Source organism: Pongo abelii, chromosome 13, assembly GCF_028885655.2.
Source record: "Pongo abelii isolate AG06213 chromosome 13, NHGRI_mPonAbe1-v2.0_pri, whole genome shotgun sequence".
Taxonomy (NCBI): Eukaryota; Metazoa; Chordata; class Mammalia; order Primates; family Hominidae; genus Pongo; species Pongo abelii.
Genome location: NC_071998.2, coordinates 91,297,496 through 91,319,962, shown reverse-complemented (window position 1 = coordinate 91,319,962; position 22,467 = coordinate 91,297,496). Strand labels below are relative to the sequence as shown.

At 39.6% G+C, this 22,467-nt stretch overlaps 1 protein-coding gene across 7 annotated transcripts in view; it reads right to left on the bottom strand.

Moving 5' to 3' along the window:
- Positions 1–22,467, bottom strand: part of INVS (inversin) — a 203,359-nt gene that overhangs the window by 24,452 nt on the left and 156,440 nt on the right. For all 7 annotated transcript variants that reach the window (XR_008509888.2, XM_054520364.2, XM_054520363.2 and 4 more), the window contains 2 exons: positions 11,415–11,521; positions 3,235–3,447 (listed from right to left, as the gene is read on the bottom strand). Coding sequence is in view for 6 of the 7 variants with exons in the window: in XM_054520364.2 (XP_054376339.1) it covers positions 3,235–3,447; positions 11,415–11,521 (320 nt within the window). In the remaining variant the exon portion in view is untranslated. The remainder of the gene's footprint in view (positions 1–3,234; positions 3,448–11,414; positions 11,522–22,467) is intronic.

Genomic DNA, 22,467 nt, shown 5'->3' with positions numbered 1-22,467 from the left:
AACATCCAATGATCTAAAGTGTTGGCAAGTGACAAAAGCATAGCAGAAATGCCCAGTAGGCAACTGAAGATATGAGATTAGAGTTCCAGGAGGTCAGGATGTGAGACAGATTAGGGGGCTATCTACAGAGATGAATTAATTTAAAATTTAAGAGTAGGTACATTTTCAATGGAAAAAAGTATAGCATGAGTAGAAGTCTAAAAAGTTTGCCTTCAAGGCTGACTGCAGTGTGGAGATGGAATAATTTAAAAGATGTGAGAAGGGATAATCAGAGAGTTACAGGAGATCTGAGATTTAAGTGAAATAAGAACCTGGCAAAAAGCGAGCTTCAGGGAAGAAGGGTGATCAACATAAATATGGTTTTATTTTAGTGTACACTCAACTGTGTGCTTTGGAAGGTAAATTATAGTAATGTTCATGTTGGCAACAACATAGGCAGTGCAGTGTGAATTATAAAGTGCTTTTAAATTGATTATAGATATTCCTTAAATAGCATTTTCTAACATTACCTGCCTTAGTAAATATCACTATAACTTTTTCTCTCCCGGTTTCTCTTTCAGTAAATTAGAAATCACTTTACTTAAGTTTAATAAGTGCCTTTCACATCCTCATTTTGAGGAAGACGATTTCTGCCATCCTAACATAATAAACTGGGAAAGGTACACCGAGGTGACACGCTGTGCCTGGGCCAGCTTAGTCAATGAGGCAGCAGCAGCAGCAAGGACTGAGTTTAGCATCCCGATGTTTGTTTCTTCAAGCAAGAATTAAAAGCAAAATTAAACACTGACTCAGATTTTAAGAAATAACTTTTGAGAAATAGAACAAATGAAATCAGTTTCTCCACCATTTAAGTATATCTCTTAGAGATCTATAGCCTCCCTTTAGGGGACATACAAAGTCAGTTGTGTTGCCTTTGTTGAGTCCCACCTTATATTCAAGTAGATATGACTACAAATTTTGAAAATGGATTCTCACACAATAAACTGGAGTTTATGGAAACATCAGTAGAAGGAAATGCAACATTCCATCCCTTTACAGAGATCATTTACTTGCAACTCAGGATAATTTGTCATGTGTATTATCTACTTATGCTTGCCACTCACATACAGAGAACTTTTATAAGAAGGCTGGAAAAAGAGGCATGTAGAGGCTTTTAGGTTGATACTGGATTCTTTGGCAAAAGTGAAAGGAAGAGGGCATCATTAAGAGAAGAGTGCAACATAGTATTTCCTCGGATGCCATCTACTTCAGTAGCTTCAGAGTCACAGAAAATGGTATGTTTCTCTAAATCTTATTTACCGAAGGCTGACATGATGATTAGCATTCCAGTACATAGTAGTATTTAACTTCTCATTAAAATGACTTATCTTGCCTCTTATTATTACTTTTAATGATTATTTAGTACACTTATGCTTCCCCCTTGTGGGTAAGATGTAGGATTTAAGAGTTAGAAGGACTCAAGATTTAGAAACATTCAAGATACAGCCAGGAAGTTATCTTTCAAGAATCTGCCGAGGCTGGGCACAGTGGCTCATGCCTGTAGTCCCAGCATTTTGGGACGCCAAGGTGGGCAGATCACTTGAGGTCAGGAGTTCAAGACCAGCCTGGCCAACATGGCAAAACCTCATCTCTACTAAAAGTACAAAAATTAGCTGGGTGTGGTGGCACAAGCCTGTAATCTCAGCTACTTGGGAGGCTGAGTCATAAGAATCGCTTGAACCTGGGAGGTGGAGGCTGCAGTGAGTGGAGATCATGCCACTGTACTCCAGCCTGAGTGACAGCGAGAGACTGTCTCAAAAAAAAGAATCTGCCTGTCCACATCTTTATCATCAGAGTTTTTGGTATCTGTATTTGCTAATGTGATACACCGCTGCTATTTAAAATACTTCTACCCAACATATCTATCAAAGAAAAGGCAAACCTAAGTATAATCTAAAATCAATCTTTTTTTTTCTTTTGTTAGACAGAGTCTCACTCTATTGCCCAGGCTGGAGTGCAGTGGTGCCATCTGGGCTCACTGCAACCTCTGCTTCCCAGGTTCAGACAATTCTCCTGCCTCAGCCTCCCGAGTAGCTGGCATTACAGGTGCTAACCACCACGCCCAGCTAATTTTTGTATCTTTAGTAGAGATGGCGTTTCACCATTTTGGCCAGTCTGATCTTGAACTCCTGACCTCAAGTGATCCGCCTGCCTTGGCCTCCCAAAGTGCTGGGATTACAGGTGTGAGCCACCGCACCCATCTTTAAAATCAATCATTTATGTGAAATAATCAGAATGTGCAATAGGCACAGACGGCTATTTTGTATCATTGCCCCAAAAAAAATGCGAAGTCCTTCAGGCAGGGGGGATTTTGCTTTTTTAGTTGCCATTTTCTCCCTGGGCTCTAGCCAAGTGTTTTGTCTGTATAGTAAGAATTCAATCAATATTTCTTGAGTAAATTACTTTATTTAGTACAGATGTGTTAAGAAATGGGTGAAGGAAAGCTGGGTGCGGTGGCTCATGCCTGTAATCCCAGCACTTTGGGAAGATGAGGTGGGTGGATCATTTGAGGTCAGGAGTTCAAGACCAACCTGGCCAACATGGTGAAACCACACCTCTATTAAAGATACAAAAATTACCCGGGCGTGGTGGCACGTGCCTGTATTCCCAGCTACTCGGGAGGCCGAGGCAGGAGAATTGCTTGAACCTGGGAGGTGGAGGTTGCAGTGAGCCGAGGTTGTGCCACTGCATTCCAGCCTGGGCGGCAAGTGAGACTCCATTTCAAAAGAAAAAAAAAAAAAAAAGAAATGGGTGGAAAAAAAAACCAAGTTGGTTGCTTTAATCAAATTAAAACCAGACTTAGACTGGTCTAGTGAAAGTAGGCTAGATATTGGCATGTTTCTTTTGGAAAAAGAGGAAGCGCGAGAGGAACAGTTATTTCTTTACAGCTTATTCTAGGAATCAATCCCATCCCCAACTCCCTCCCATGGGTAGGAGTGGTTTGTCCCTGGGCTGAAACATTGGGACTAGTCTAGAGGAATCACTACCCAGCAGAGGTTAGGCCTCTGTCCTTCACTGCAGCCTCGGTTTCAGAAGACGGAGTGCTGAGGAGAGGGAAGGTGACCGGTTGCAGGGACCAACAGTAATTCAGATTTTCATCTGTTTCCCTCTCCTGGCCACCTCAGCACCCCACACACCCCCACTTCCACCCTGATTCTGGGTGGCGAAAACGCAATCTGCATAGCTCATACTTACTTGGCAGCAGCATCTTTTCTCAACTGTTCATGCTTCATGAGGAGATTTTTCCTGTCTCGGAAGGCTTTTCTGACCTTGTACCCTTTGTAGACAGCTTGGATTTTGAAGGCGGCGATGTCTTGTATGGCTGCGATGGACAGGGCACCGTGCTCCAACATGAACTGGATCACTTCATGGCGCTCACCAAGCAAAGCATAATCAAGGGGTGTGTATCTGAAGTGGGAGGAAGATTTCTTTTTTTTTAAATTTTAGAATGTAATTCAAGGCACAGTTAAACTGAAAATATTATTATGGAGCAGAAGGAAACTTCATTCTAAGATGTGGAATATTCCCCAGGCAAAGCCACCTTCTCTATACCAGGGCTATTCTTTTTTTCTCCGAGGGGCACAAAACAAGGTTGACTATGACTGTGGGTCAGGTGCTTTGTGCTGCTAACCATGTCAGTTCCTGAGTTTTACTCCCTGGCAAACAAATAGGGGCCTATTGGAAAGACATGATCATTTCCCTTCTTTCCCATGTGCCAAATAATTCCCTGCCCCTATCTAAAAAGGTAGTGAAAATATTGTGAGATTTGTAAATTTGAGCCCATGATTACTGACAGTTAATGCTTATGAAGTAAAAAACAGAACTCCAAATGGAGAAATTCGGTATATGATAAGAATGGCCCTTTAAATTTCTGCAGAAAAGATGGATTACTAAATAAATAGTGATGGGACAACCAGGTAGCCATCTGGGGAAAAAAAACAGATTCTTATAAACACATTTTATACCAAAATAAATTCTGGATAGAGCAAAGATCTAAATATTTTAAAAAGGAACCATGAAAGTACCAGAAGAAACCAGGAAGATTAAAAAATGAAGTTGGAAGTCTTTTCTAAAAAAAGGATACAAAATTCAGAAACCATAAAAGGGCTGGACGCAGTGGCTCACGCCTGTAATCCCAGCACTTTGGGAGGCCGAAGTGGGCAGATCACTTGAGGTTAGGAGTTCGAGACAGCCTAGCCAACAAGGTGAAACCCTGTTTCTACTAAAAATACAAAAATTAGCCAGGCATGGTGGCACATACCTGTAGTCCCAGCTACTCAGAAGGCTAAGGCAGAAGAATTGCTTGAACCCAGGAGGTGGAGGCAGCAGTAAGCTGAGATCATGCCACTGCACTCCAGCCTGGGTGACAGAGTGAGACACTGTCTCCAAAAAAATAAAAAATAAAAAAAATTCAGAAACCATAAAAGAAGATTGATAAATCTGACTACATAAAAATAACAAAATTTTACAGAGTAAAAAAAACACCAAAGATAACAGTTCCCAGAAGAGTAAATACTAATAGCTCTTAACATATAAAAATGTTGAACATCACTCATTTAAGAGAAATATGAATTAGACTAACATAAGAGAATACCTTTCAATGATGATCAGATTTGCAAAAATCAGAAAAGTTGTTAACACACTGCACTGGCAAGGACAGAGAGAGGCTCTCTCATACACTACTTTAACTTCTAGGGAGGATGACTTGGCAATATTTATCAAAATTATTCATGTATATATGCCATTTGACGTAGCCGTTTCACTCCTAGGAATTTATCTTACAGATCTGCTCTCATGTGAAATGCTTTATGTACAAGACTACTCATGGAAGTACAGTTAGTCATAGCAAAAGAATAGAAACAACCTCAATGTCTATCAACAGAAGACTGCTTAAACAATGCACAGGCCATCCATATAATGAAGATACCTGTATATGCAGTCATTACTGCTGTATATGAATAAATAAGGAACAATCTCCAGGATGTCAAATGAAGACAAAGAAAAAAGCAAGAAACAGGAGTTATTATGGCATGTTCCATTTGTATAAAAAATATATCCCTGTATCTTTATCTATGAAAAATGTATTTTCAGAAGTTTTCCAAGAAACTGCTAACAGTGATGCCTCTGGGGGAGGAAAACTAGCTGTCTCAGAGGCAGGGGTAGGAAGAACATTGAGTCTTCAGTGAACATCCTTTTAAATTTTGTACAGTGTATATACATCACTGTTTTGATATATACATTATTTAGAAAGGATGAATATTATTGTCATATTGTTGTATATTTGAATCTCAAATGGCAACTTTCTAGGTGTGCTGTTTTTGGCACATTCTTTTTTTTTTTTTGAGACAGGGTCTCACCCTGTTGCCCAGGCTGGAGTGTAGTGGCACAAACACAGCTTACTGCAGCCTCTACCCCTCCTGGGCTCAAGTAGTCCTCCTGCCTCAGCCCCTCAAGTAGCTGGGACCACGGGCATGTACCACCAAGTCTGGCTAATTTTTTTTTTTTTTTTTTTTTTTTTGAGATGGAGTTTTGCTCTTGTTGCCCAGGCTGGAGTGCAATGGCGCAATCTCAGCTCACTGCAACCTCTGCCTCCCGGGTTCAAGCAATTATCCCATTTCAGCCTCCCGAGTAGCTGGGATTACAGGCACATGCCACCATACCCGGCTAATTTTTTTTGTATTTTTAGTAGAGACGGGGTTTCATCATATTGGCTGGTCTTGAACTCCTGACCTCAGGTGATCCGACCACCTCGGCCTCCTAAAGTGCTGGGATTACAAGCATGAGCCACTGCATCCGGCCAATTTTTGTATTTTTTGTAGAGATGGGATTTCGCCATGTTCTCCAGGCTGGTCTCAAACTCCTGAGCTCAAGCAGTCCTTCTGCCTTGGCCTACCAAAGTGTTGGAATTACAGGCGTGAGCCACTGCACCAAGCCCATTCTTTTAAAAAAATATTTCTTTTTAAATTTTGGAAACAAAAAATTGGGTAAATACACAGAGGAAAATAGCTGTCATCCATATTCCCACCCTGAGAATTAACCACTGTTCATATCTGGGAGATACGATTTCCTTTTTTAAAGAAAAATTACTACTTTGTCAAAATGATACAGATTTTATGAACTCAAAACACTGCAAAAAAAAAATTGAAGTAAAAAAATCCCCCAAATTCTACCATCCAACAATGGTAACGATGACTATCACTTTTTAAACAACTTACTTTACATCTCTAAGCCTCAGTTTTCCTCATCTGTTAAACAATGTAATACGTTGCAGACGTGGCATGAGGAGAAAATGGAAAAATAAGTGTAAAGAGGATAGCAATGTTCCTGGCCCAAAGGAAGCAGTTAATAAATGTCAGCTCTGATTGTTATTATTACAGGACATTCACTGCTGTATGGTTTGCAATACCACAGCTGCTTATCAAAAATATTATCTCCATAGGGCCCAAACTAGTATCTACGACCATCCCATGACCACCACTGATGCTGATTCCTCTCGGGATGACTTTGACCAGCCCAATGCCATAAAAGGTCTTAGGAGAAAACATCAGATGACTTATGAGGCAGAAGAAAGGATGATTATATGGATGCATGACTAGACATAGAAAATCGTCCGATTATAGAAAAAAAATGATTTATCTTCAAAACTTACCTAACAGTCACAGTTAAGACATAAAAGGAAGAGGTTTTTCACTTTAGGAGTATTTTTATCACTTTAGTAAGGAAACTGAGTTTGGGAAGAAACCCCAAACACTGAAATTAAGGAACCTCTATTTTAGGACAGCTTCATTTGCCACTTACTGTTCAGGGACCAGAAGGCTGTAAGTAGAGAGGCATCTATATAAACTTTAAAACATTATTTATAAGTGGATAGCATTTTTTAAATTCAGGAGAATTAAAAAAATTTTTGCTACAAGTTCTAAACTGCCTTTCTTGACTGTACTTTCTCTAATGGAAAAAATTATCATAGAGTCACTAAACTATGCAATAGTAGAGCTAAATTGAATTTTAGAGGTCATTTAGTTCAATACCTTCATTTTATAAATGGATGAACAGATCCAGAGAGGTTAAGCAACTTACCACAGGTTATGTAAATTGTTTCTATAGAATGCAGACTAGAACTAAGACAACATGTCTCCCAGTTCAGTAACCTTCCATAACACATATATCAATTACCTAGTATGTTTCCTATAGAATAAAACTGTTTCTTAAATCAATGTGCAAACAACATATGTATTTGGTAGGTTTGATCATTTTTTTCTATAATTATTAATATGTAGTATCCTTCACATAATATATAAGCAAGATTAACAAAATTTAGTTTATAAGATGTAGGGCCCAAATTATTCCTTTACCTACAAATATTACAAAAGGAAATAACATGTAGCTTAATATACCCTAAAGAATGCTGATCTGGGAGTCAGGGGACCTGTGTGACCCTGGGCATTCTCTTAACTTCTCTGGGCTTTTGTTTCCTCATCTGTAAAAGGGGAAAGGAAGAAAAGAACTAGACTTCTTAGGCTGCTTTTGGATTGAAAATTATATATTAAATATTTTTACTGTAAAAAATTATATTTTTATTATGAAAAATTTTAAGCATAAAAAAGGTAGAGAGAATAACATAATAAACATTTGTACACTGAATACCTAAATTTAACAATTTTTTGCTACATTTGCTTCATATAGCCCCTTCCTTTTTATTTTTGCTAGAGTATTTTACAGCCAATCTCGGAACTCCTATCATTTTGTCAGAGGTATTGGAACCAGAGGACTCCATCTTGAGTGAGGGCTACGAAAATGAAGCTGGGGCTTGCTGGGCTGCATTCCCAGAAAGGTATTCCTAGCCTCTAGATGTTTACCGTTAAGGGAACAGACTGATGTTTACTAAACAGACCCAGACTTGAGAGAGTCCTAATATCCCGATATCTGGAGAACAAAGGCATTCCTAATTTTGCTTGGAAGATAATAATATTGATTCTTGAAAAATGTAGTAATTAAGAAAATGAATCCTTTATCACAAACCCTTGTAGCACAGCACATCTCCCTATAATCTTTTTTTAAATCCTGTATATAAACAAGTATTGTACCTAGGGTGGATGTGTTCCTCCTCTTACTTTTGGGAACGCCCTACTCTGTCTATGGAGTAGCTGTACTTTCACCACTTTACTTTCTTAATAAACTTGCTTTTGCTTTGCACTGCAGACTCACCCTGAATTGTTTCTTGCGAGAGAGCCAAGAACCCTCTCTTGGGGTCGGGATCGGGATCACTTTCCTGTAACATCTTCATCTCTATGTGTTTAAGTATTCATCAGTAAATAATATGGGCATAGCCACAATGTCATTATTATACTAACGAAATTAACAGGAATTCCTTAGTAAAATCTAAGGACCACTTCACAATCAAATTTATCCAATTTTCTCAAAAAATATATTTTTGTAATTGGTTTATTCAAATTAGGATTCTCAATTTTTTATTCAGAGACACAATCCAAATATCTAGCATCATTTTAAGTTTGAAGTCTATACCTAGTATTTAAAACAAGTGTGATCATAAAACACATTGTGATTATTACTACTGAACCTTTTTTCATCCCAAATTCAATTTAGAAAAATTCAAGTGCTGTGAATATTCCCATCAGTGTTGGGGTGAGTGTGTCAGACAGTTATTGACTGAAAGTCAGCAGAAGTTGGCAAAAATTATGTCTATACGGTGTTCATCAACTGACTAGTGTCAATGTATGAGAAGTAAAAATTAGCACTACACTGATGGTAACCAACCAAGAAACAATGTGGATATAGACAACAGACAAGATACAATTGGACCTGCCATGTGGGAATGGTCTGATGGGATGAGTAGAATGCCTAAACTGGAATGTCAATAAATGTAAAAGGCAATGCCAAGTTCTGACATTTGTACATCAAGGTACATTGCTGATGAAACATTAACAGAGACTGGGTTATTGCCACTGTCTGTTTTTATCTATAGTTCGGCAAGTACAGTTAGGAGGATTTTTCCTTTGGTCTTTTGGTCTGTAATTAACATATGTTTATTCTGGGAGGCAGTAAACACCTTAATTCATGCAGTTACTTAGGTCTCATATTCAAGGTTTAGCATATAAATGGAAATTGAGTTAAAAAATTTCATTGTTTCCTTAAAAATATAGCAGTCAGGCGGTAAATGCTGTTACACAGAATAAATTTTTATAGAAACAAAACAAGTCACCACTAAGTCTGAGGATTCTTAAACTTTCTTTTTTTTTTTTTTTTTTTTTTTTTAAGAGTTTCAAAGGGAGAATCTTCAGCTCTCCCTCTAATGAGGGAAGTTTCTGAAAGAAGTGGTAAAGGGGTTGGTTCTAGAAAACAGGAACATGTTTCCTCTGAGATGGACCTAGAGAAGTCCCTTCTCAATAAAGTTTCCCACCAACTAATAGAAAGAATGGGTGGTGGCTAAGAGGATGGGAATGGTACTATAGCAGGAGCCATTTTAGTTAGAGCATCCATGAAACATGAAAACTAACACAAAGACCTAGGTCAGGGGGACTGTCAGAGGCATGTGAACTCCATCTTAAAGAGGATCTGGTAAAAAGAGGCTGAAAGCTGTTGGGCTGCATTCCCAGAAGGTTAAGGCATTCTAAGACATAGGATGAAATAGGAGGTCAGCATAAAATACAGGTCATAAAGACCTTGCTGATAAAACAGGTTGCAGTAAAGGAGCCAGCCAAAACCCACCAAAACCAAGATGGAGACGAGAGTGACCTCTGGTTGTCCTCACTGCTACACTCCCACCAGCGCTGTGACATTTTACAAATGCCATAGCAAAGTTGGGAAGTTACCCTATAAGGTCTGAAAAGGGGAGGCATGGATAATCCACCCCTTGTTTAGCATATCATCAAAAAATAACCATAAGAAAACGGGTAACCAGCAGCCCTCAAGGCTGCTTTGTCTCTGGAGTAGCCATTCTTTCATTCCTTTACTTTCTTAATAAACTTGCTTTCACTTTGCACTGCAAACTCGCCCTGAATTCTTTCTTGTGTAAGATCCAAGAACCCTCTGGTGGGGTCTGGATCGGGAACCCTTTCTTGTAATAGGACCTCAGGTATGGAAGTGTGATCACAAACTCAGTTGTTACCTACAAATTATAAGAACCTTCCTAGATCTAAGACCACCAAGAATCGCTCTTCCTTAGACTTCACATTCTGTTTGTTCCTTTTTTTTTTTTTTTAGACAGAGTCTCACTCTGTTGCAGAAGCTGGAGTGCAGTGGCACGATCTCGGGCTCACTGCAACCTCCGCCTCCTGGGTTCAAGCAATTCTCCTGCTTCAGCCTACTGAGTAGTTGGGATTACAGGCATGTACCACCATGCCCGGCTAATTTTTTTGTATTTTTAGTAGAGACGGGGTTTCACCATGTTGGTCAGGCTGGTCTCAAACTCCTGACCTCAGGTGATCTGCTCGCCTTGGCCTCCCAAAGTGTTGGGATTACAGGCGTGAGCCACTGCACCTGGCCTGTTTGCTCCTTTTTATTGGGCCTGGATCTTTGGTCAATAACCCTAACATAATTCTCCAGACCTTATATTATTCATGCAATCTGCATTTAGATTAAACCCTGAACTTTCATCTTAGCTTCTCCTTATGTTTTAATGCTACATGGTGGCATCTCTTTGTCCACTGACTGATAATATCCTCTTCATCAAGAGAAACCTCTGGAATACATAACACATTCCGCTGGCCTAAATGTACTCCTGGGCCCAGTCAATCAGGATTTCACTGACGTTATGTTAGCCAGAAGTCAGAAGCAGGACTAAAATTTTCTCATCTGCAAAATATGTGCTTGCCCTAGGCAATAGACAAAATTCTGAAGAGCTATAAGATCCCATGATTCTAAATCAACATTGCATGAAAGTTTTGCTCTTCTATTCTGGCTCAGTATTTCTTAGTGTAATGTTTTCTTATGAGTATAGTTATTATTTCTGAACAATATCTAACCTTGAGATTTAAAAAATATGGTAGAAAGGATGTTTGATAAACAAAGAGCACTTTTTTTTAAAAAAAAGTCAACAACTTGGCTGGGCATGGTGGCCCACGCCTATAATCCCAGCACTTTGGGAGGCCGAGGTGGGTGGATCACAGGGTGAGGAGTTCGAGACCAGCCTGGCTAACATGGTGAAACCCCATCTCTACTAAAAATACAAAAAAATTGGCCAGGCGTGATCGTGCATGCCTGTAATCCCAGCTACTCAGGAGGCTGAAGGAGGAGAATTGCTTGAACCCAGGAGGCGGAGGTTGCAGTGAGCCAAGATCGTGCCACTGCAACCCAACCTGAGTGACAGGGCGAGAAGCCATCTCAAAAAAAAAAAAAAAAAGTCAACAACAACTTACCTCTCTTCATTATTTTCCATCTGATTAGGGAAAGCAGCAAAGTCTAGCAGTAATTTAATGGCATCAAGGTATCCATTGTTGCAGGACCAATGCAAAGCTGTTCTTCCCTATAAGCATAAACAAAAATCAAGTACATCTGGAGTAAGTATTTTTGGATATGTGGTTATTTATGCTAATTCAAAATTAATATAAGCAATCATTTTTCCAAATTGCTTATTTACAAAAAGGGAAAATATTAAATATACAGTGGAGAAAGCAAATGATATTTGATCCAAGAGCTCATAATTAACACTATTTTTTTTTTTTTTTTTTTGAGACGGAGTTTCGCTCTTGTCGCTCAGGCTGGAGTGCAATGGTGAGATCTCAGCTCGCTGCAACCTCCACCTCCCAGGTGCAAGCGATTCTCCTGCCTCAGGCTCCAAGTAGCTGGGATTACAGGTGCCTGCCGCCACGCCCAGCTAATTTTTGTATTTTTAGTAGAGACAGGGTTTTGTCATGTTGACCAGGCTGGTCTCAAACTCCTGACCTCAGGTGATCCGCCCACCTCAACCTCCCAAAGTGCTGGGATTACAGGCGTGAGCCAACGCGCCTGGCCAATTAACGCTATGATAAGGGGCATCATATATCTCCAGAGGTAATACCCAGAGAAGGATTCATATTACTTATGTAATATTCCAACCAAAAATGTGAAACCTGAATCTAATTATGAGGGAACATAAGACTAACACAAATTGAGTCACATTCTGTAAAATAAATGGCTTGTATTCTTTAAAAATTTCAATGTCATGAAAGATAAAGAAGAGATGAAGCATTGCTAGACATAAAGAGGGACACTTCATAGCGTAAAAGGAGTCAAAAAGGAAGATATCACAATGCTAAATTTGTATGCATCTAATAACGAAGCTTCCAAATATACAAGTGAAAAATCGACAAAATTAAAAAGATAGTCAAGTCCATAGTCATAGTGGGATTTTAACCCATCTTTTAAAAACAACTGATAGAACAGACAAAAGAGCAGTAAAGATATATAAGACCTAAACAACAGACTTTAAAAAATAGGCCCTAAGTGATATATATATAAATATAGAACACTGCATCCAACAAGGACAGAGTTAGTGCTCTTTTCACATGTACATAGAACATTTACCAAAATCAATCATATGCTGGGCCATAAAGTTCCAAAAAAAAAATAATGCACTCCCTCACAAAGATGTCCATATCCTAGTGCCTGGTACCTGTGAATATGTTATGTTACAAGAGAAGGAAGAATTAAGGTTGTAGATGGAATTAAGATTGCTAATCAGCTGAACTTGAGATGGGAAGATTATCCTGGATTATCTGGGTGGGCCTGATCTAATCACAAGGGTACTTATAAGGGAAACAGGGAGTCAGGAGGGTGAGTGTAAGAATTATACAGATAAGTGATACAGAGAAAGGCTCAACCAGCCAATGTGGCTTTGAAGATGGAGGAATGGGGTCATCAGCCAAGGAATGTGGGCAGCCTTGAGAAACTGAAAAAGTAAAAAACATGGATTCTCTCCTAGATCCACCAAAAGAAAAGCAGCCCTGGTGACACCTTGATTTTTAACCCAGTAAGACCCATTTTGAATTTCTGACATCTAGAATGGTAAGACAATAAATCTGTGTTGTTCTAAGCCACTAAACCTGTGGTAATTTGTTACAGCAGCAATAAATAATTAATATAATCAATTTAAAAAATGAGAAAACACTCAACTGACTGAAAATTAAACAGCACACTTCTACATAATCTGTGTGTCAGAGAATAAACCAAAATAGAAATTAGGAAATAGAAATTAGAAGTTAGAAAATAAAAAAGACAGGAGCAAGACCAATGAAATAGTAAACAAACTCAAAATACAGGCCAGGTGCGGTGGCTCATGCCTGTAATCCTAGCACTTTGGGAGGCTGAGGCAGGTAGATCGCTTGAGCTCAGGAGTTCAAGAACAGCCGTGGGCAACATGGTGAAACTCCTTCTCTACTAAAAATACAAAAAATTTAGCTAGGTGTAGTGGTGTGCACCTGTAGTCCCAGCTACTCAGGAGGCTGAGGTAGGACGATCACCCAAGCCTGGGAAGGCTGAGGTTACAAGGAGCCATGATCATGCCACTGCACTCCAGCCTGGGTGGCAGAGTGAGATACTGTCTTAAGAAACAAACAAACAAACAAGCAAACAAAAAAACCCAAAATCTCAAAATATAGAAAATCCACAAAGACAGAAGTAAGTCCTTTGAGGAGATGAATATCAAGTTGTTTTTTTTTTAGTGCTCCAGGTAAGGAATGAAGAAAATTTTTTAAAAAGAAAGAGAAAACACACATTATCAATATGTGAAATAAACAAGAGGAACTCACTACAGGTCCTACAGGCATAAAAAAGATAAGGGAATATGTGTGTGACAAAATTTATGCAAATACATTTGACATTTTGAATAAAATGAATAAATTCCTTAAAAAGTACAACTTACCAAGCTGAAAGAAAAATAATTAGAAAATATGAATAATTAATGGAATTGAATTGGTTATTTAAAACTTTTACACAAAGAAATCCCCAACACCAGATAACTTCAAGAGGAAATTCTTCCAAACATTTAAGGAAGAAGTAATACCAATTTTATTCTCCAAGAGAATAAAAACAAGGGACTATTTTCTAACTGTTTTTTTTTTTTGACAAGGTTAGACTTACCTTGCTACCAAAACCTTGCAACTATAATACAAGAAATGAAAATTATAGGCCAATCTCTCTCATAAACATAGATGCAAAAATCTTAAAATATTAGCAGGTAAAATACATCAGTATATAAAAGTGCATAATGTATGTGGGGCTTACTCCAGAAATGCAAGGGTTGTTTAACATCTAAAAAAAAAAAATCAGTCAATGTAATTTGCCATATTAACAGAAAAGAGGAAAAAAATATATCTTGTTGATAAATTGCATAAATAGTATTTGACAAAAACCCAACTATGATTTAAAAAAACTCTTGGCAAGTGGGAATATAAGGAAATCTATAGCAACATCTTACTCAATGGTAAAATGTTGAAAGCTTGCCATCTGAGAAAGCAGAATTAATTAAGGATGCCAATTATCACCAATTCTATTCAAGATTGTATTAAAGGTTCTAATTCAATATGGCACAGCAAAGAAATGAAAAGTATAAAGACTGGAAATGAAGAAATAAAAATGTTATTATTCACAGATAGCATGCATGATTGCTTATGTAGACAATCCAAAGCAATATACATAACAGCTAATAGAACTGGAAAAATGCTTAATATTCTACTCATGTAAAAAACTCACAACTTGGTAAAACATTAAAAGTACTACAAATTATAAAAGATGCATTCCTGCCAGGCGCAGTGGCTCATGCCTGTAATCCCAGCACTTTGGGAGGCCGAGGCGGGCGGATCACAAAGTCAGGAGATCAAGACCATCCTGGCTAACATGTTGAACCCCATCTCTACTAAAAATACAAAAAAAAAAAAATTAGCTAGGCGTGGTGGCAGGTGCCTGTAGTCCCAGCTACTTGGAAGGCTGAGGCAGAAGAATGGCATGAACCCGGGAGGTGGAGCTTGCAGTGAGCCGAGATTGGGCCAGTGCACTCTAGCCTGGGTGACAGAGCGAGACTCCATCTCAAAAAAAAAAAAAAAAAAGATGCATTCCTAGTATCATAAAGACATGGACCATATTTTACATACTTTTCTTTACGTTACTTTTACATACAGTAACAATCTTGATAAACACTTGTTCAATGAGTTGATAGGGACTTGAGTTAATAGGGACAGCTAATTTTCTGACTTGGAAAACATAATTAACATGCAAATATTTTTAAAGAGTTAAAATAATTTAATTAGCAAAAAAGTTAATACTGGCTAAACTGAGAGAAATTAATACTACACAGCTGGGGAAAGTAGAGATTAACCTGAATCTTTTAGAAATCAGTTTGGCAGTATATACGAGAGCCTAATCATATTAATAAATGATTGGTTGCTTTGATTTGATCATCTCCCTTAGGGGGAATTATTCTAATGCGATAATCCCAAAGGAAAAAAGTTAAATGCACAAAGATAATTACTGAAACATTACCTATAATAGTGAAAAAGTGACCAGCAATAGGAAGTTACTTATTTAACCTATATTTGGGTTAAAAGCATAGTTTGGATACTAAATCTCCCCCCCGTGCTTCCCCCACTGTTGTTATCTTAGGCTAACTATTTAAACTACATGAGCTTCAATTTCCTCATCTGTAAAATGAGAATAATAATAGTAACTACTTTATAAGATTATTGCAAGGATTGAATAAGCTATTAAACATAAAGTTCTTAGAACCTTGGAATTTTAAGCATTCATGATAATTAAAAAGATTATATATCACATGAGAAAATAGTGACAATTTTAAGTAAACAAAATGTGGTTTGAAAATCATGTAATAGGCAGGCACGGTGGCTCACACCTGTAATCCCAGCACTTTGGGAGGCCAAGGTGGGTGGATCACGAGGTCAGGAGTTCGAGAACAGACTGACCAACATGGTAAAATCCTGTGTCTACTAAAAACATTACAAAAATTAGCTGGGTGTGGTGGTGCATGCCTGTAATCCCAGCTACTCGGGAGGCTGAGGCAGAAGAATCGCTTGAACCTGGGAGGTAGAGGTTGCAGTAAGCCGAGATTGTGCCACTGCACTCCAGCCTGGGCGACAGAATGAGACTCTTGTCTCAAAAAAAAAAAAAAGAAAAGAAAAGAAAATGTAATAGGCTGGACATGGTGGCTCACACCTGTAATCCTAGCACTTTGGGAGGCTGAGGTAGGTGGATCACAAGGTCAGGAGTTTGAGACCAGCCTGGCCAACATGGTGAAACCCCATCTCTACTGAAAATACAACAATTAGCTGGGCATGGTGGTGTGTGCCTGTAATCCCAGCTACTCAGGAAGCTGAGGCAGAAGAATCACTTGAACCCAGGAGGCAATGAGCGGAGATGGTGCCACTGCACTCCAGCCTGGGCAAGGAAGCGAGACTCCATCTCAACAAACAAAAAAAGAAAAGAAAAGAAAATCATGTAATAGGGTCAGGTGCAGTGGCTCATGCCTGTAATCCCAGCACTTCGGGAGGCCAAGGTGGGCGGATCACCTGAGGTCAGGAGTTCGAGACCAGCCTGGCCAACGTGACGAAACCCCGTCTCTACTAAAAATACAAAAATTAGCCAGGCATGGTGGTGGACTCCTGAGAGGCCAAGTAGCCTCTCAGCTACTCGGGAGGCTGAGGCAAAAGAATCGCTTGAACCTGGGAGATGGAGGTTGCAGTGAGCCGAGATTGCACCACTGCACTCCAGCCTGGGAGATAGAGTGAGACTCTGTCTCAAAAAAAAAAAAAAAAAAAAAAAAAAAAAAAGGCCCCAGTTCCAAGATGGCCGAACAGGAACAGCTCCAGTCTACAGCTCCCAGCATGAGTGACGCAGAAGACGGGTGATTTCTGCATTTCCAACTGAGGTACCGGGTTCATCTCACTGGGGCTTGTTGGACAGTGGGTGTGGCCCATGGAGTGTGAGCCTAAGCAGGGTGGGGCATCGCCTCATCCGGAAAGCACAAGGGGTCAGGGAATTCCCTTTTCTAGCCAAGGGAAGCCATGACAGATGGTACCTGGAAAATTGGGACACTCCCACCCTAATACTGTGCTTTTTCCAATGGTCTTAGCAAATGGCACACCAGGAGATTATATCCCATGTCCGGCTCAGAGGGTCCCATGCCCACGGAGACTCACTCACTGCTAGCACAGCAGTCTGAGATCGAACTGCAAGGCAGCAGCGAGGCTGGGGGAGGAGAGTCCGCCATTGCTGAGGCTTGAGTAGGTAAACAAAATGGCCGGCCAGGAAGCTCGAACTGGGTGGAGCCTACCGCAGCTCAAGGAGGCCTGCCTGCCTCTGTAGACTCCACCTCTGGGGGCAGGACATAGCTGAACAAAAGGCAGCAGAAACTTCTGGAGACTTAAACGACCCTGTCTGACAGCTTTGAAGAGAGTAGTGGTTCTCCCAACACAGAGTTTGAGAACTGAGAACGTACAGACTGCCTCCTCATGTGGATCCCTGACCCCCAATAGCCTAACGGGGAGACACCTCCCAGTAGGGGCCGACTGACATCTCATACAGCCGGGTGCCCCTCTGAGATGAAGCTTCCAGAAGGATCAGGCAGCAACATTTGCCGTTCTGCAATATTTGCTGTTCTGCAGCCTCCGCTGGTGATACCCAGGCAAACAGGGTCTGGAGTGGACCTCCAGCAAACTCCAACAGACCTGCAGCTAAGGGTCCTGACTGTTAGAAGGAAAACTAACATCCACACCAAAACCCCATCTGTACGTTACCATCATGAAAGACCAAAGATAGATAAAACCACAAAGATGGGGAGAAACCAGAGTAGCAAAGCTGAAAATTCTAAAAATCAGAGTGCCTCTTCTCCTCCAAAGAAACGCAGCTCCTCGCTAGCAACACAACAAAGCTGGATGGAGAATGACTTTGACGAGTTGACAGAAGTAGGCTTCAGACGATCGGTAATTACAAATTTCTCCGAGCTAAAGGAGGATGTTCGAACCCATTGCAAAGAAGATAAAAACCTTGAAAAAAGATTAGACGGCTAACTAGAATAAAAAGCATAGAGACGACCTTAAATGACCTGATGGAGCTGAAAACCATGGCACAAGAACTACATGAGGAATGCACAAGCTTCAGTAGCCAATTTGATCAAGTGGAAGAAAGGGTATCAGTGAATGAAAATCAAATGAATGAAATGAAGCGAGAAGTTTAGAGAAAAAAGAGTAAAAAGAAACGAACAAAGCCTCCAAGAAATATGGGACTATGTGAAAAGACCAAATCTACATCTGATTGGTGTACCTGAAAGTGATGGGGAGAATGGAACCAAGTTGGAAAACACTCTGCAGGATATTATCCAGGAGAACTTCCCCAATCTAGCAAGGCAGGCCAACATTCACATTCAGGAAATACAGAGAATGCCACAAAGATACTCCTCAAGAAGAGCAACTCCAAGACACATAATTGTCAGATTCACCAATGTTGAAAGGAAGGAAAAAATGTTAAGGGCAGCCAAAGAGACAGGTCGGGTTACCCACAAAGGGAAGCCCATCAGACTAACAGCGGATCTCTTGGCAGAAACTCTACAAGCCAGAAGAGAGTGGTGGCCAATATTCAACAGTCTTAAAGAAAAGAATAGTCAACCCAGAATTTCATATCCAGCCAAACTAAGCTTCATAAGTGAAGGAGAAATAAAATCCTTTACAGACAAACAAATGCTGAGAGATTTTGTTACCACCAGGCCTGCCTGACAAGAGTTCCTGAAGGAAGCACTAAACATGGAAAGGAAAAACCGGTACCAGCCACTGCAAAAACATGCCAAATTGTAAAGACCATTGATGCTAAGAAGAAATCGCATCAACTAAAGGGCAAAATAACCAGCTAACATCATAATGACAGGGTCAAATTCACACATAACAATATTAACCTTAAATGTAAATGGGCTAAATGCTCCAATTAAAAGACACAGACTGGCAAACTGGATAGAGTCAAGACCCATCAGTGTGCTGTATTCAGGAAACCCATCTCACGTGTAGAGACACACATAGGCTTAAAATAAAGGGATGGAGGAAGATCTACCAAGCAAATGGAAAACAAAAAAGGCAGGGGTTGCAATCCTGGTCTCTGATAAAACAGACTTTAAACCAACAAAGATCAGAAGAGACAAAGAAGGCCATTATATAATGGTAAAGGGATCAATTCAACAAGAAGAGCTAACTATCCTAAATATATATTCACCCAATACAGGAGCACCCAGATTCATAAAGCAAGTTCTTAGAGACCTATAAAGAGATTTAGACTCCCACACAATAATCATGGGAGGCTTTAACACCCCACTGTCAACATTAGACAGATCAACGAGACTGAAAGTTAACAAGGATATCCAGGACTTGAACTTAGCTCCACACCAAGCTGACCTAATAGACATCTACAGAACTCTCCACTCCAAATCAACAGAATATACATTCTTCTCAGCACCACATTGCACTTATTCCAAAATTGACAACATAGTAAAGCACTCCTCAGCAAATGTAAAAGAACAGAAATTATAACAAACTGTCTCTCAGACCACAGTGTAATCAAATTAGAACTCAGGATTAAGAAACTCACTCGAAACCGCTCAACTACATGGAAACTGAACAACCTGCTCCTGAATGACTACTGGGTACATAACGAAATGAAGGCAGAAATAAAGATGTTCTTTGAAACCAATGAGAACAAAGACATAACATACCAGAATCTCTGGGACACATTCAAAGCAGTGTGTAGAGGGAAATTTATAGCATTAAATGCCCACAAGAGAAAGCAGGAAAGATCTAAAATTAACACCCTAACATCACAATTAAAAGAACTATAGAAGCAAGAGCAAACACATTCAAAAGCTAGCAGAAGGCAAGAAATAACTAAGATCAGAGCAGAACTGAAGGAGATAGAGACACAAAAAACCCTTCAAAAAATCAATGAATCCAGCAGCTGGGTTTTTGAAAAGATCAACAAAATTGATAGACCACTAGCAAGACTAATAAAGAAGAAAAGAGAGAAGAATCAAATAGATGCAATAAAAAATGATAAAGGGGATATCACCACCAATCCCACAGAAATACAAACTACCATCAGAGAATACTGTAAACACTTCTACGCAAATAAACTAGAAAATCTAGAAGAAATGGATAAATTCCTGGACACACACACCCTCCCAAGACTAAACCAGGAAGAAGTTGAATCCCTGAATAGATCAATAACAGGCTCCGAAATTGAGACAATAATTAATAGCCTACCAACCAAAAAATGTCCAGGACCAGATGGATTCACAGCCAAACTCTACCAGAGGTACAAAGAGGAGCTGGTACCATTCCTTCTGAAACTATTCCAATCAATAGAAAAAGAGGGAATCCTCCCTAACTCATTTTATGAGGCCAACATCATCCTGATACCAAAGCCTGGCAGAGACACAACAAAAAAAGAGAATTTTTGACCAATATCTCTGATGAACATCAATGCAAAATTTTTTTTTTTGCATTGCCAGTAAAATACTGGCAAACCAAATCCAGCAGCACATCAAAAAGCTTATCCATCATGATCAAGTGGGCTTCATCCCTGGGATGCAAGGCTGGTTCAACATATGCAAATCAATAAACGTAATCCATCATATAAAGAGAATCAAAGACAAAAACCACATGATTATCTCAACAGATGCAGAAAAGGCTTTTGACAAAATCCAACAGCCCTTCATGCTAAAAACTCTCAATAAACTAGGTATTGATGGGACGTATCTCAAAATAATAAGAGCTATGTATGACAAACCCACAGCCAATATCATACTGAATGGGCAAAAACTGGAAGCATTCCCTTTGAAAACTGGCACAAGACAGGGATGCCCTCTCTCACCACTCCTATTCAACACAGTGTTGGAAGCTCTGGCCAGGGCAATCAGGCAGGAGAAAGAAATAAAGGGTATTCAATCAGGAAAAGAGGAAGTCAAATTGTCCCTGTTTGCAGCAGATGACATGATTGTATATCTAGAAAACCCCATCGTCTCAGCCCAAAATCTCCTTAAGCTGATAAGCAAGTTCAGCAAAGTCTCAGGATACAAAATCAATGTGCAAAAATCACAAGCATGCCTATATGCCAACAGACAAACAGCCAGATCATGATTGAACTCCCATTCACAATTGCTTCAAAGAGAATAAAATACCTAGGAATCCAACTTACAAGGGACGTGAAGGACCTCTTCAAGAAGAACTACAAACCACTGCTCAAGGAAATAAAAGAGGACACAAACAAATGAAAGAACATTCCATGCTCATGGATAGGAAGAATCAATATCGTGAAAATGGCCATACTGCCCAAGGTAACTTATAGATTCAATGCCATCCCCATCAAGCTACCAATGACTTTCTTCACAGAATTGGAAAAAACTACTTTAAAGTTCACATGGAACCAAAAAAGAGCCCACATTGCCAAGACAATCCTAAGCCAAAAGAACAAAGCTGGACGCATCACGCTACCTGACTTCAAACTGTACTACAAGGCTACAGTAACCAAAACAGCATGGTACTGGCACCAAAACAGAGATATACACCAATGGAACAGAACAGAGCCCTCAGAAATAATACCACACATATACAATCATCTGATTTTTGACAAACCTGACAAAAACAAGCAATGGGGAAAGGATTCCCTATTTAATAAACTGTGCTGGGAAAACTGGCTAGCCACATGTAGAAAGCTGAAACTGGATCCCTTCCTTACACCTTATACAAAAATTAATTCAAGATGGATTGAAGACTTAAATGTTAGACCTAAAACCATAAAAACCCTAGAAGAAAACCTAGGCAATACCAGTCAGGACATAGGTATGGGCAAGGACTTCATGATTAAAACACCAAAAGCAATGGCAACAAAAGCCAAAATTGACAAATGGGATCTAATTAAACTAAAGAGCTTCTGCACAGCAAAAGAAACTACCATTAGAGTGAACAGGCAACCTACAAAATGGGAGAAAAATTTTACAATCTACCCATCTGACAAAGGGCTAATATCCAGAATCTACAAAGAACTTAAACAAATTTACAAGAAAAAAATCAAACAACCCCATCAAAAAGTGGGCAAAGGATATGAACAGACACTTCTCAAAAGAAGACATTTATGCAGCCAACAGATATATGAAAAAATGCTCATCATCACTGGCCATCAGAGAAATGCAAATCAAAACCACAATGAGATACCATCTCACACCAGTTAGAATGGCAATCATTAAAAAGTCAGGAAACAACAGGTGCTGGAGAGGATGTGGAGAAATAGGAACACTTTTACACTGTTGGTGGGACTGTAAACTAGTTCAACCATTGTGGAAGACAGTGTGGCGACTCCTCAAGGATCTAGAACTAGAAATACCTTTTGGCCCAGCCATCCCATTACTGGGCATATACCCAAAGGATTATAAATCATGCTGCTATAAAG